Raw genomic sequence first — 14,880 nt, 5'->3', positions numbered from 1 at the left:
GAATAACAATTCTGGCCTACGTAAAGCGATTTGCCAAGAGTGCATTTTTCATTCGCCCATTCTTTGCATGGAATGTGACGATTATGCCTAAAAAGTCTGAGACATGTTTCCCCAAACTCCCAAGTTTGCGCATACTAGCTCTGGTTGAAAGTCTGTCTAAGAGAGAATCGTGAATGAGGTATGAAAAAATGCCTGAATCTGTCCTCTCCAAGTCCACGTGTATAATTTTTTATCTTAGACGCTTCTTTCAAAATGTATTAAGTGTTAACCTTTTTTGACTTTGGGTCATGCTAAATGGTTTATTGGCTCTCATCTCCGCTCACATTGTGCTACTTTCTTCTTGGGCAGGACTCGATTCCTGACTATGTGAGGATTAAAACTAGCATTTCCCTTTTCACTTGATGGAGAAGATGATTGCAATGTGACAACTTAACCTGTGGCACAACAAGCCCTCGGCGATTGGCAACCAGTTCAGGGTGTCCCCCGCCTGCTGCCCGAAGTCAGCTGAGATAGGCTCCAGCATGCGACCCTCGTGAGGATAAGCAGTTCAGATAATGGATGGACAACAAACCCTGATCTCTCTTACCTCTTTTGTTTGGCCTTGAACAAGGCAGAGTCAAGTGGCCTATACGACACGGCAGGTATCTAATACAGGTGAGTGAGTTGGCCTTATTAATTTGAGGATTTTCAATGATGTGCACAACAAACATAATAACAGAGAATTTGAAGAATTTTGTTCCAAGTCTTGGATTAAGTTGCATTCGATTTTGCTGGAGTACCCAACTATGTGTCCAGCCACAACGGGCATAGAATGAGTTTGCAGGATAAGTTAAGATGTGTAAAAAAAAAAAAAACTTTTCAACATCTTAGAAGTTCCTGACCTCATGAGACTGGGGGTAAGTATTTCCCAAAATGTAGACATATGTGTGTTCAGGTCTCTCACTCATGATTGACCTTGACAGTGCAACAGAGTGATTTTTTTTCACCTTCCGCTCTCACAACCTTGTGGCTTCCTTACAATATTTCCTGTTGTACGCTCTCTGGTCATGAAAAGTTCACCAACTTTTTTCTAGTGTTTTCGTACGATATATTAAGTAATAATTACACATTTTACTTTGATCCTACCGATAGAAATGTCTTGTATGTGGTTATAATATTGCATACAGAAATCTGAAGTCATGTTTTCTGTTTTGTAGGCTAGATGAACTGAATTTACTCCTTAGTTGCTCATCCATTCATACATGGGTGTGTACCTGAAAAAGTTGAACGAACTTGCATTTTTTGCGGATTGGTGTGAAAAAGATTTTCATTTTACAATGAACGAATGCATTTTCAAATATTCCCAGAGCTACACTCACCAGCTTGAGTCCTGACTTTGACCATAGCTGTCCATGATATATGGGTGGAGAAGGCCTTCTACTGGACAAGTGCTGTGTTACATGCAGCCTTTGAAAAACTCTACTGTACAGTTTGTGAACCTGATGCAAAGTCAAATGTAACATACCATAGCCTGATTTGCCGGATGTGTAAAATACCAGCAGTTTAATTTTAAAGATTAAAATTGGTTGACGCTTTCTTACAGACCAGACAGGATCTGTTTTTTTTTTTTTTGTGCCCATAAAGTGTCCAACTTCACAGGCTGCGTCCTCCCAAGGCTGCATTTTCGGCCGCACGACAACGACCACAAGTGGTTCCAGAATTCACATTAAGCCTGTTCAGATTCGCCACAGTTTATGCGGTCCATGGAGACTACATGAGGAAGAGCCTTTGAAGTTGTCAAAGGACCCAGTCTGCGAATTGTCTAGCTAGAATTCGAAAACCACATGCAGTCGAGTTACGCTAAAAGTGACGTGGCAATGCCGAAAAATGCAGCCTTCGGAGGACACTTCGGACACAGCAAGCAAACACAAAAATACATTGTGGACATCTTCTATCTATCTATCTCTTATATAACGCGTCGTCCCGCACGCGGTCTGTCCTTCCGTCTGTCCCTTTTCAAAACGTACCTACTTCACTGCGCCGCTGCGCGCCGCCACTGCGCCGCTCATGCAGTGGCTCACTACGATCGTGCGGGCATCTTAGCGAAAAAATGTTGTCTACCCACAAGCATTGCAATGAAATTGTTAGTTATTTAGTAGAGCTAAACATCTCTTTATTTTCGCGATAAGCAATGAAGATGAACAAAAAGTTGAACCAAGCAACAACACTTTTGTGGGCCGAAGCCCCACCTTACCAGCCTTCCGCAGGAACTAGCTGATGAGCCGCCCGGAGGGCGGCGAACCAGCTAGTGTACTATAAATCCTTTTGTGAAAGTATTTCAACCTGGCCTGTGGCCTTGTGATTAAAAATTATGACTTTATGCCATGTACAGTGCAATCTATTGATGCATAATTCACCATAACAGAGAGTCATTGAGGACCAGGATGCTTCACGTAACTCAACCATACTCAACCAAGTACTTGGTTGAGGGCTTGGGGCCCTACACAGCAAGGGATTGTATTTTGCTTTCCAACTGACACGATATGGCTTTGTGTACTCAAAGTCTTAGGTCAATCTACCCGATTTACCCCATTTCCTCCTCCCACCACTCTCCTCTCTGTTAATATTTGCCCTGTTTTGGAGAAGATTCTCTCTGAGGGGTCAGCTGTTGCGACAACACACAGCCAACACAAAATGGATGAAAATCCCTTGCAATCATTTTACCCAGTTCCTCATCAATTGTGTTCTGTTTTGCTGGTTTTATAGCTTTTTGCATAAAGTGGCTCATAGAGCTCTGGTTTGTACATCTAGGCAGTTGTGACATCGCAGTAGCAGCAACAGTTGCAGACACACTAGCACCTTCATTAATAGCTGGTTCCCTTGCTTGTCTTTCCTCTTCAAATTGTACTGATGGGTGGATATTTCTGATGTGCCTGTGCAGGTTATTTGTGGAGCCTGATCTATGGGATATTTTAACCTTGCACAGTCTACACGCTGCCTTTGAACTATCAATTAAATTGAAATGAGTCCATATTTCACTGCGTTTCCTATCCATTTTCTCACCTTTCCACTTTCCACCGCGTTGTTTTTTTTTCACTAACTAGCTCTCTCGTCTCGTCTATATATGGTATGATATATTGATATATTTTGTGCATCCTGTCAGTCTCACTTTTACAAAAAGTATTTAAAAAAACCCAACAACAACAAAAAAATAGTTCACCTTTAACCTACGGTTGCGCGTGACCTGCATCACAGGACGTTGTTAGCGGTTAGCCTTCTGAAACTGCAGCTTGCAATCAGAGTTGTTGCGCTCTATCTTTTATTGCTATGATTATTCTCATTTAGATTTTGTTTCATGTACAATTCACAGAGGGCACTGGCAAAGAATGGGAATCCGGAGTGCTGGGTTTTAAAACGGTACACGTGAGCTACGTTAACACGCTGCAAAAGTGTGTCCCACGCCTACGCGTCAGGTCTCTACTCAGGTAGGCAGTGATTTGCTTTTCACAAACTCACAAACTATTGTGTCCACTTCATTTTTGTGTTTCGTTCATTTTATTGGCCATTATGGCTATTGCTCCTCAGGGCATGTGTGTGGAAGTGTGTTCATATGTGCGCATATACGGTAACGGGTCGATCGCGGGAGGTTAGTCAAAAAAAAGGTTGGGCACCCCTGCCGTAGAGTTTCACACAAAAGAGAAACAACTCAGGACGAAAAAATAATGACAGCGAACATTCTGTTCATATTAGGTCTTTAATGTTGTTTCAATAGAAAAAAATGCCTGTAACACAGATTATGTTGACCACAACAGATTTTCTAGCAGCTTGATGAATCTCAGTTTTAGTAACATTTAGCCAACTGGCTTTATTCATTTGTTTCTTTTTAAATGGTCATATAAAAAGGTGCCTGCAAAGCAAGGATATAGGTATATGCAAACAGCTGTAAAGAGAGGCAATCATGGTTTACTACAGCAACCTCTCTGGAGGTTATTACAGAGCCACGCGTGTGTCAACAATAAGTAAAGACAGAGGGCACAGAGAAAAGACCACCAATACAGTAAAAGGCTTGAAATTATAACAGTTACAGCCGTTAAAATGACAAATATGCATTAATAAGCCCACAAGGTTTGTTGAACACGGAGCAAAGAACTATTCGGCACGTTGCTTCGATATAGGGAGGAAAAAAAAACATTCACCAAAACTTTTTTGGGGGGTTTTCTTTTGTGATTGTGGCTCTGGCAAAATATTCGTGTTGGAATCACACCTTGGCAGTGTGAATGAGGTGCTGTTGGAGAGATTCTTGCAAAGTCATGGCTCAGCTTCATATGAATAACATGTAGACTTTAAGCGCTTGCTTGACATATTGGTGGTCTATTGTTCGCAAACAAACAGTACAAGAGTAGGCAAAAGATTGAGGTCAGTAGATTAGAAAAAATGGCACATTTTCAGAGGAGAATAACACATTTTTCTACACGAACTAGTTCTTTTTTTTTTTTAATCATCATTTCCTATGTATAAGAGTCAAATGAGGTGAGAGTGACTGATTTGTTTTGTGAGAGGTGTGAATGTCAGCAACTGTTCAATGAAATGTAACTCAACATATTGATTGCACAAGTGATCATATTTAAAAAAAAAAAAAAAAAAATCGTAGCTCGGCTTCATTTATTCATGATCAGGACAAGTTTAACAGTAACTTTGTCCTTTGCACAGCCAGCTTGGATGATTGCACCTGATCTGAGCGTCGCAAGCACCAACAGATAAGTACAACATTTTAATTAAGTGCATGACTTTCAGAAATGAACAACAAAAATGTCTAATTAAATTAACAGTAGTGTTCAGAGTAAAATATGACACGCGTTGGCTAAAGTTAACCATTTAACTTGCCGTGGTTTTAGTAAGTGAAGGAGTCACAGAAATAGATCACAAGCTCGAGACAATAAATCACCAGCTCAGTAGATGGCGAGCCAGAAACCAAAAGCGGCTATTAATCTTGGTTTCATTCTGTGTGTTTGCTTTTGTTTCTCCTTACTTTCATTTAATACGACAATATTGTTTGGTACAGTGGAACCACCAAAGAGCCGCCACAATCTGTTCCGTGTAGCTGTTCAATAGGCAGGACAAAATCATCAAAGAACCTTGCTAAGCTGTACAAGCAGTCATTTAAGTAACATTCCTATTTTCATACAAGTGGAAAAAGTTAAGCTTTGAAAACAATAACAAATAAATTATCTGTACAAATGCAATGGGAGCTCCGCAGCTGGCACTAAATACTGCATAACTAATACAGCAACGCCTTGAGATACGGGTGACCCAACTTAATGAGTTTTTTTGAGTTTTGAATGCAAGCGAACAAAAATTCGAGATATAAGTGTTGTAACCTGGCACTCCAATGAATGTTTATTTTAAGCACAATATTATGGGGTACTATTTTTCTTTTTTTTTTAAAGCGCATGACAACAATATTTGTAGGATTTTTTGGCATAGGCTGTAAGGACGAATGGCATTACCATTCATATCAATGGGGAAAAAGCTGACATGACAGGCAAGCATTTTGAATTACGAGCGTTTATGGGGAATGAATTAAACTTTTATCTCAAGGCACCACCGTGTTAAGTAATACTGCTTACACTTCAAAGAACAGTAACAGAAGCATAATATTAGAGGGAAGAGCAAAGTGTTCCTACAGTGATACTGACACCCGATGTTGTTTAAATGCTTTATATGCTGGGAAAGATAAAGTCTTGTAAAAACTGTATTCCTCATATTGTAAAGAGCAGCCAGACCTGCCCCATTCTATGGGGATCATCACACTTTCCATCATTGACATCACTCAAGCATTGGCTGAAGTTGCGTGGGATGTCACACATTTTAAGGATTTGAACCAGGTTTTGCCTGACTTGAGGAATAATTTGGGTTGAAATCCACATTGTTCCACTTTTAGCATGTTCTAATTTGGTGGTTCCACTGTACATGTAGCTCACGATTCAGTTTTCACAAAGTGAAAATTCACACAGCTATTATCAGTAAAGTTAAAAAAAAACACACACATACAACTAGTCAAGTAACGATGATAATTTGTATTTTTAATCTCGGTTGAGAAAAAGAAGGCTATGTTTTGACGAATTAAGTAAGCAGGTATTGAAGTTGGAATTGGTATGAAGTGAACCTGAGCTGACCGGTTTGAAAAAGTAGATTTGTTTTGAATTGAGGTTACTGATTCAAGTGTACTTGTATTACTTGCTCCACTATCCCCAAAAAGAAAAAAGTGAAGTTTCAGGAAATTACAGCTTCCAACTGTATACTATTCACAGCAACAATACTAAAAATTAAATGAAAACTGAGATCTGAGTCTGCAAAGACCTTCCTGCTGACTGTTCTATTCATTGCAGTAGACTAACAGTCGTCTTCTACAAAAATCTTATCTGTTAATAAGCAAATAATGACAGCAAAAAAAAAAATTGAACATTTGTCACTGACTAATTACAGGATATGCAGCAGAACCTGTTTACTTTGCTTTATTTAGAGGACCAGCTAGCTTGTACGGCAAGCTAGAACGTGTTTACAGTGTATGCCTGGTGCATGAAAATCTCATGCAGCCTGTACATTTTAATGTAATCAATGAATGTTTTGTCAAATGGGATGTGAAAATAATATAACATAATCTGGCTGCCTGTGTTTTTTATGCTTAAACGCATATTTTGGTTCGCCCGATTATTAAGTCTACCTGTTAGAGCACATACCGGTGAATGTACTGTGAATCTCACTTCAGCTGTTTACAAAAATATGTAATTTGTGAATGTTTGAGGAATAATATTAAGCAAATTATACATCATGAATTAAAATTGAATTACGGTGAAACCCGTACATTTTGGTCGTTCTATTTAAGGACAAGTTAGCTAATGTGGCTAGCTAGAACTAGTTTGATTGTTTCGTCACATGGTTTATTTTGTAAGAAAATGATTGTAACGTTAGCTTAGTCCATCTATCTATTATGTAATCAGCACACTCATTTGAGGTTCAGCTCTTGTGTCTCCTTTACCGGTTAGGCATCATCAGAAATGAGTGTTGTTATGACAATAATCTATAGATAAAGAAAACAATGTCTTAGAAAAGGTAATCCACCTTATTTTTCAGGGCTCTGGTGTAGAACCCATTATGGGAGTGAGTTCCTGTAAGACACCATAAGTAATAGTTAGTCATTTGCTTCAGCGGCTTTCGTTGGATCGATTATAAGACCCTGTAGCATTTAATCTGTGGCGAGAAAGAGCAAAGTTTTGAACTTCCTCCCCAGGTGAGGAGAGAATGATGCGAGAATCGGTTCAGTTTTCACGGGGTATAAGGGGAGATGAGGAACAAAGAATTAGGCCCCAAAAAAAATCTCTTTTTTGTTGTGGTGGGGGGGAAGGTCTCGCCAAAATATTCTTTGTGTGCTCCTTTCGTTTTGTGGATCGAAAGCACACAGAGCAGCACGCGCATCAAACTTTATGCTCACATTACGACAACCACCAGGGAAGCTTCTCCTGTTGCTGTTCCGTATTCACTTCAAATTTCAATAATTTCAGCACAAGCAAATTGTTAAGCGATTCAGTATTTTAATATGAATCTGCATGTAATGCTTTTGTTGTTATTATGTACTGGGTTTTTTGGAGCACATACGATAGGTGATGCGGTTACCATGTAATGGGAAGTTGTAGTACTGATATAAGATTAAGATAAGATAAGATAAGATATCCTTTATTTGTCCCACAATGGGGAAATTTACAGCCTCCAGCAGCAAGAATGTATGTAGAAAGAAGAAGAGAAAAAAAAAACGACAACAAGGGGTCCTACATCAGCTTGAAGGGAAGTAAGACTATGTGACACAGTCTATGTCCACACAGTCGGTGTCCAACCACTTGACAAAACGCGGCCAACTTTATCAGAAATGATACGGCTCAGAGCTTTTGAGATAGCTCATTAACATGAAGGGGTAGGACTAGATACATTTTTTACTTCTTCCTACTCCTTTGAACATAGAATTGTGACGATAACTGGGGGTTTTTCCCTTTCCTTTTTACAATTTTAGCTTGCCTTCACTTTTGTCAATTTGTTGTTTTATTGTGTTTTATATGTTCAATAAACAAACAAACAAACAAACAAACTCGCCATCTGAAGTGACAGAGTGCAGAAAGTAGCTAAACATGCGACTCCTTCTACCCAGCTACAGTAGTAGGAAGCAGGACTCAGTTGCGACAACTGTCATTCCCTATTTGTTTAAGATTCTAACTGTGATCGAAAGTGTACTCCGGCATCCAGTTACTCTGTAAAGAAAACGACGGTTCCTAGTCATACTGGAAGCCATGCCCACAATTCACATGAAGGCTCAAGGGGCTTAAGAAGAAGGTGGATAAAAGAAGGAATGAAAGGATTAGCAAATAAGACAAAAGAAGGAAGATTAAAGCTTTCCTTCTCATCAGATGACCCAGTTCAAATTCACTGTTAAAGAGAATGGTAGAGGGGAAGAAAGAAGAAATTCCCACTGCAAGGGAAACGTTCCAAGAGGCTTTTAAATTTAAAGGTGGAAAAAAATTGTATCGTTAATATGGCCCTACCTTGATACAATATCCTGTAGTGAGAAACCACAAGGGAAAAAATGAGTACTCAATGATGAGAGCCACGGATTGTCTCATGATTTAGAAATCTCTGCCTCCAAATCTGAAAACAAAAAGTATACGATCTGGAGCATTTGGAAACTAAATCCAAATTCGAAGCACAGCATGGAATTTCAGTGACCCGGCTTCGTGTTATCTATCAAGCACCCATCGTGAAACACAATATCCTCCTGACTACCAGTAGTTCAAATTTGTCCTCTGTAGAGGACATTTGTGAACCTAAATATCTCCCACCCAGTGCATCCAATCACATTAACTCCTTTTGTTGCTCTAAAGAGGACATTTAGTGCTTTCCAATGATACCAAATTTGCATCGGTTAGAAAAAGTAAGAAAATGTCTTCCCTCAGTGCAAGCACTTTTTATGGGAAGAGGAAAATTAATACTTTTTACCAAACACATGTTGTCTTGAAATGCTGTTGGCATTTTAATTGTAAGACTCTTATGAACACGTTAAAGTGTTGTTTGAGTTGTTTTAAGTGTATTGGAGCCTGTTTAAAAAACGTAGTGGGATTTCAAAAATTTCTTTTGGAGTAGTCCAATTTACTTCACATAGATTGGGGAATTTCAAAATAAATGTGATTGGACAACATTTTTTCCTGGTAGTCAGGAGGATATGAATAACATTTTCCTTGTGCGCGCGAAGGAAACACTTCCTCAGTTACACTTCTGTCTCCTATGAAGCTGCCTGGTAAAGTCGTTAATGCGGCAAGTATGTGTTTCAGTTGAGGTGAGGCTCATTATGGTTTTTCCCTCCAGTGATATTGGCAACATAATACAGTACATGCTATCACAAGGGGAAGCCAATATACCATTAAGAGTACATTTCGTCCATTTTAAAGGTAATGGGATCAATCATACTTACTGATAAGCAAGTACACCATAAAAGGATTTCTTTTATTTAGTTATTTTTATGGAGTGAAAAAGCAGCGGACCCTCGCTGTTCATAAGCTTTAAGGACCAAGCCCCACCACAAACATCGAAAATCAGTGAAGAATTGACGGCCATTTTAACTGCATGGACCAACCCCACCCCCAAATGATTAAATAAACAGGGATATACTGTTTATATATACTGTATATATAAGTGTTCTTCATGAAAAACGAGGTCTGGTTTCTGAATGAAATGAAGTAAAACAAAAAAAACTGAAAAAAATGTGTGTGGGTATATATATATATATATATATATATATATATATATATATATATATATATATAAAAACATACGTGTACACACACGCACACACACACACACACACACACACACACACAGTATTTGGGCTTCCACAAATTTTGAGATCAGTCCTCGGGTGGCAAACTGCAAATATGAACGGGGTCCACTCCACATTTGTATCATTAAAATACATTATATTTAGACTTCAAAATGAAAGCAAAATATTAACTCAGGTTTTGAGATTAATCCCAATTATATTTTTTTTAAAAATTTCATTCCTCTTGGAGGATATTTTGCTGCCTTCTCAGACTGTGTTTTGCTTCATCTCCTTAACTTGTATAGCGGTGAGCCTTCTTATCATCCCTAATCCGGCTTCAAATTCTGTTTCTCTTATGAAACCACCAAGCAAGGTTCTAGGAGGAGGACGGAATTAATGGTCAGGCAACAGGACAGTCCCACCAGTCCAATCAGGAGACGGGAAATCTAAGGATGAGAAATTGTCCTTAGAGAGAACAAATGGGAGAATTTTTGTACATGTCATGAATAAATGTACCGTATTGTAAAGTACCGGTCTAAGTCAGATATGGGTCTCAGCATCAGTGTAGCCGGGCAGCATGTCTCCATTGGAGCAGCTCTTTGGTGTCGGTTGGGCGCTGGGTAACATGCGAGTGGTCATCTCTTCTGGTGCTGCTGGCGTGCTGCCACACTCCAGTCGGCGGTGTATTAGGGGAACAAAGAACAGCATCACCCCACCGATTATGGGGGGCACACCAGCTACAGAAAAGGCTACTTTGTAGTCCTCTAAGTAGTCGTGCAGCAGACCTGTGAAGTGGAGAGAGAATTGATTGGATGTGTTTAATTAGGGAATTTCCGGTTAATGAATTTCTTAATGTTTTCCTTGTGCTTGCTTTATTTTTGTTTTCCCAATCAGATTTCATCTTCTTTGTGCTTCATCTTCTAATTTAATTTGCCCAATGTTAAGAACCAGGGGTCTCACTTAAGAAAGAGTGCATAGAATTCAAACTAAAAGTGTATGTACACACAAATTCCAATTGTAACGTCCCCCCCCCCAAAAAAAATCCTACATATCAAACCGTGCGTATGTATACACACACCTGTACCGCATTTTCCCATGATAAGTCAGTGAACTTGTAAACCACACGTACCACTCGCTACATGGCCAACTCGATATTTGGTCAACGCAATAGGCAGGATATGAAAATGAAAGAGCCATGCTTGCCAGCACTTTGTTAAAGGTGAGTGCTGATCACCGCGGTGGAAACAAGCAAGGGAATATTTGGTGGCCTAAATTTGCATCGCACAAAAAAATAAAAACACGACAGGCAGGACAGAAGGAGAAAAGAAAGCCTCACACACAAATAAATAAATACATTCAACTGCAGCGGTGCAATGGCAGGCACAGCTGTGAACTCATACAGAGGTACACAACTTGGGAACGCAAATGTTGCTCCACTGAGAAAATTAGGCTGTTCAATTTACGAAATGTGTCAACAGTGGTTGTACCTAGTTAAAACGTAATGAAGTGGCGTGGCATCCATTAGACTAAAATCTATTTAAGGAGGGAAAAAATAAAAAGTGGCCGACCCAATTGGGTTTGTAACCGCGCTGAGGCTGAACATGTTGCACAGCAGCACAATCGGCTATATTTGTAGGCTACACTGAAAAAAAGAAATCCATTGGATATACTTCATTCGGAAATGTAGATCAGTTGCCCATGACTAAAACTCTGTTTAACTAACATATTGAAATATTTTCAATGAGAACAGTGGAAAATGAATTAATCATGTCAACCTGATTTACTCATTTTTTTCCCCCAGTAGATGTATTTAGGGACGTTTTTTTAAATGTATTTGTCTGTGGCGTCTTGTCACACACAAATAAATTACCAGAGACATTGATGGTTGAGAATCCAGAAATCAAAGCTTTGATTTTGCTTTTTCAAAGCAAAATCTTTTATTGACAACCAAATATAACGAGTGCAAAAGCGATGATAAAAGAAAAGTGGTTTTGTGTCCTTTGTTCATTCGTATAGAGTAGCAAGTGGTAAATGCAGGAGAGTCGCTCGATAAAAGCTGGCCAGCCACCTCCTCCTTCACACACATATGCAGAATTGATCAGGCCGTGCTTTTCATCCAAGTTCAATTATTTTTTAAATTAATAAGTCGCACGCTTTACACAGGCAGTTCCATACACATCTCTCAGAACCCGTTTTGTGCATAGGCAGCATTGATCAGAAAGACCCCAGCAAACAAATGCACAGCCCATCACATCTTTCAATTGATGAAAACAATCCAAGTTTACAAATACAGGCATTACTTTTAAATTGGCATGAAAAAATTGTACATCTTGACAAATGTTTAAAACATATCTTGATGCTGCTCAGATCTTTAAATTGAAAGAGTGACCCCAAACAGACTGTTGTCGCATCTCTCTATTTCGACTGACACTACATCATAGTTCAAGTTAAAAGGAATGGTCAATCTCATTTTAAAAGTACATGCTTTCTATGTGATGTGCGGTTTTTGACTTATTTTACTTCATGTGTCGACCTGTAAAAAAATAAAATGAAAAAATAAGTCCATCAACTTATTCAAATGGGTGAAATATTCTCGGCCCATTCTAACTTCCTCTTGCCAGTCGAGCAGGTTTTACAGCTGCGCTTCAGCTGTTCGACACCTACTCTGTTTACATGTCACTGTCACATGAATTCATGGCACATACTGCAGCGGACTGAGGTCAACGGGTTCAACACCGCAGCATGTGATTTGAACCAGTTTGTTAAGTCGGAGCGAAAGACTTTTGCTGCCAAGTCCATCCGACTTGTTGCTCAAATCAGTCTATGTGTGTACAGCATCATTTGGACACAGCAATGTCTTATAAGTTCTGTATTGACACAATTGAATTCTTAAGTTTTCCAAAGACATTTTTTTTCCAGTGTGACTTAAGTGCAAATCAGCTTGTCCATAAATGCTTTAAAAACACCTAAATGACCTAAAACATTGATTTGGGATGTCGAATCTAAATTCACAATGGGCCAAAATGAAAACCTGGAACAGAAGTCACAAGCTAAGCTCAATACAGTACTGATAGAAAAATTGCAATTGTGCACATTTGCCCTGTCAGACTTCATCACACAGCGAAACACATCTGTTCATTACATTTCTTCAGCATCGCCATCTCTCTCCTCAGAGTGATAGCACGTCTATGAATTCAGAGCAAACCTCACCAGAAAAGACTTGCACTGGCAGCAATTGAAGCCTTTGGCCCTTATGAACTTCACGATTCATGTTTTGAAACCTCACTGACATGTGCCGAATCCTGAATGACTCGCCTTAACAGCTGTAGATTTTTCTTGTTGGAACATAGTCTTCTGTAAAAACTAGAGTCATTTTCATATCCTCTACTTACCTGGAGCTTCTGCTTTACATACATGTCCTTGTACTTTGGTCGAGGTGTTTAGTTTCATCGTGTCTATTTATGTTTTACTGTATGTTCTTTCATTACAGCCACCGTGGCACCACAAACAAAACAAACAGCACTGAGGCACAATCCGGCAGATTTTCTTTTATGAAAACAGGATGAGCTAAAACAATCAAAACCCTACACACTGGGAAAAAAGTACCTATTTTGTATTTACCTATTATTTAATTTCTATTATGGAAAGCAAAATATTTTTTGGGTGGTACTTTGTGTAAAAAGTTTGAAAACCCCTCTTTTAAGTCACGCACAGCTACTGTGTCAAATCAAATCAAAAGAAAGTGTTTTAAAAAAAGTCCTAGGAAAGACCATGCCTGAGCCAATTGTTAATTCGAATAATAACTCCACTTGTATGATGGTCGTAGAACTCTTTATTTTGCGAGAGTCCACTTTAACCCACAGAAGGATCACCCCCCCCCCCCGCCGTCACCTTACCGTGGTAGAGGAGTTTGTGTGTCCCAATGATCCTAGAAGCTCAGTTGTCTGGGGCTTTATGCCCCTGGCAGGGTCACCCATGGCAAACAGGTTCTAGGTGAGGGGCCAGACAAAGCACGGCTCAAAGACCCCAATGATGATTACGATAAATGGATCTCGGTTTCCCTTTCCCGGATGCGGGTCACCGGGGCCCCCCTCTGGAGCCAGGCCTGGAGGTGGGGATCGTTGGCAAGCGCCTGGTGGCCGGGCCTACACCCATGGGGCCCGGCCGGGCACAGCCCGAAGAGGCAACGTGGGTCCCCCTTCCCATGGGCTCACCACCCATGAGAGGGGCCAAAGGGGTCGGGTGCAATGTGAGCTGGGCGGCAGCCAAAGATGGGGACCCTGGCGGTCCGATCCTCGGCTGCAGAAGCTAGCTCTTGGGACATGGAATGTCACCTCTCTGGCAGGGAAGGAGCCCGAGCTGGTGGGTGAGGCAGAGAATTTCCGACTGGATATAGTCGGACTTGCCTCCACACACAGCCTGGGTTCTGGTACCAGTTCTCTCGAGAGGGGTTGGACTCTCTTCCACTCTGGAGTTGCTCATGGTGAGAGGCGCAGAGCAGGTGTGGGCATACTCATTGCCCCCCGGCTCAGTGCCTGTACATTGGGGTTCACACCGGTAGACGAGAGGGTTGCCTCCCTCCGCCTTCGGGTGGGTGGACGGGTCCTGACTGTTGTTTGTGCATATGCACCAAACAGCAGCTCAGCATACCCACCCTTTTTGGAGTCCCTGGAGGGTGTGCTGGAGAGTACTCCTTCTGGGGACTCCCTTGTTCTGCTGGGGGACTTCAATGCTCACGTGGGCAATGACAGTGAGACCTGGATGAGCGTGATTGGGAGGAACGGCCCCCCCGATCAGAACCCGAGTGGTGTTTTGTTATTGGACTTCTGTGCTTGTCACGGATTGTCCATAACGAACACCTTGTTCAAACATAAGCGTGTCCATATGTGCACTTGGCACCAGGACACCCTAGGCCGCAGTTCGATGATCGACTTTGTAGTTGTATCATCGGATTTGCGGCCGCATGTTCTGGACACTCGGGTGAAGAGAGGGGCGGAGCTGTCAACTGATCACCACCTGGTGGTGAGTAGGCTCCGATGGTG

The 14,880-nt window shown here is 40.7% G+C and overlaps 1 protein-coding gene across 1 annotated transcript in view; it reads right to left on the bottom strand.

Moving 5' to 3' along the window:
• Positions 1 to 4,193: 4,193 nt before the first annotated feature.
• The window catches only part of slc16a2 (solute carrier family 16 member 2), a 41,782-nt gene continuing 31,095 nt past the window's right edge, over positions 4,194 to 14,880 (bottom strand). Inside the window, exons 6-7 of the mRNA XM_052066556.1 lie at positions 10,370 to 10,623; positions 4,194 to 10,284 (exon numbers count right to left, since the gene is read on the bottom strand). Coding sequence (XP_051922516.1) covers positions 10,379 to 10,623 — 245 coding nt within the window. The 3' untranslated portion in view covers positions 4,194 to 10,284; positions 10,370 to 10,378. The remainder of the gene's footprint in view (positions 10,285 to 10,369; positions 10,624 to 14,880) is intronic.

The sequence above is a fragment of the Hippocampus zosterae genome, chromosome 1 (assembly GCF_025434085.1).
Source record: "Hippocampus zosterae strain Florida chromosome 1, ASM2543408v3, whole genome shotgun sequence".
Classification (NCBI taxonomy): domain Eukaryota; kingdom Metazoa; phylum Chordata; class Actinopteri; order Syngnathiformes; family Syngnathidae; genus Hippocampus; species Hippocampus zosterae.
The sequence above is the reverse complement of the archived record's forward strand: the minus strand, read 5'-3'. Positions and strand labels throughout refer to the sequence as shown.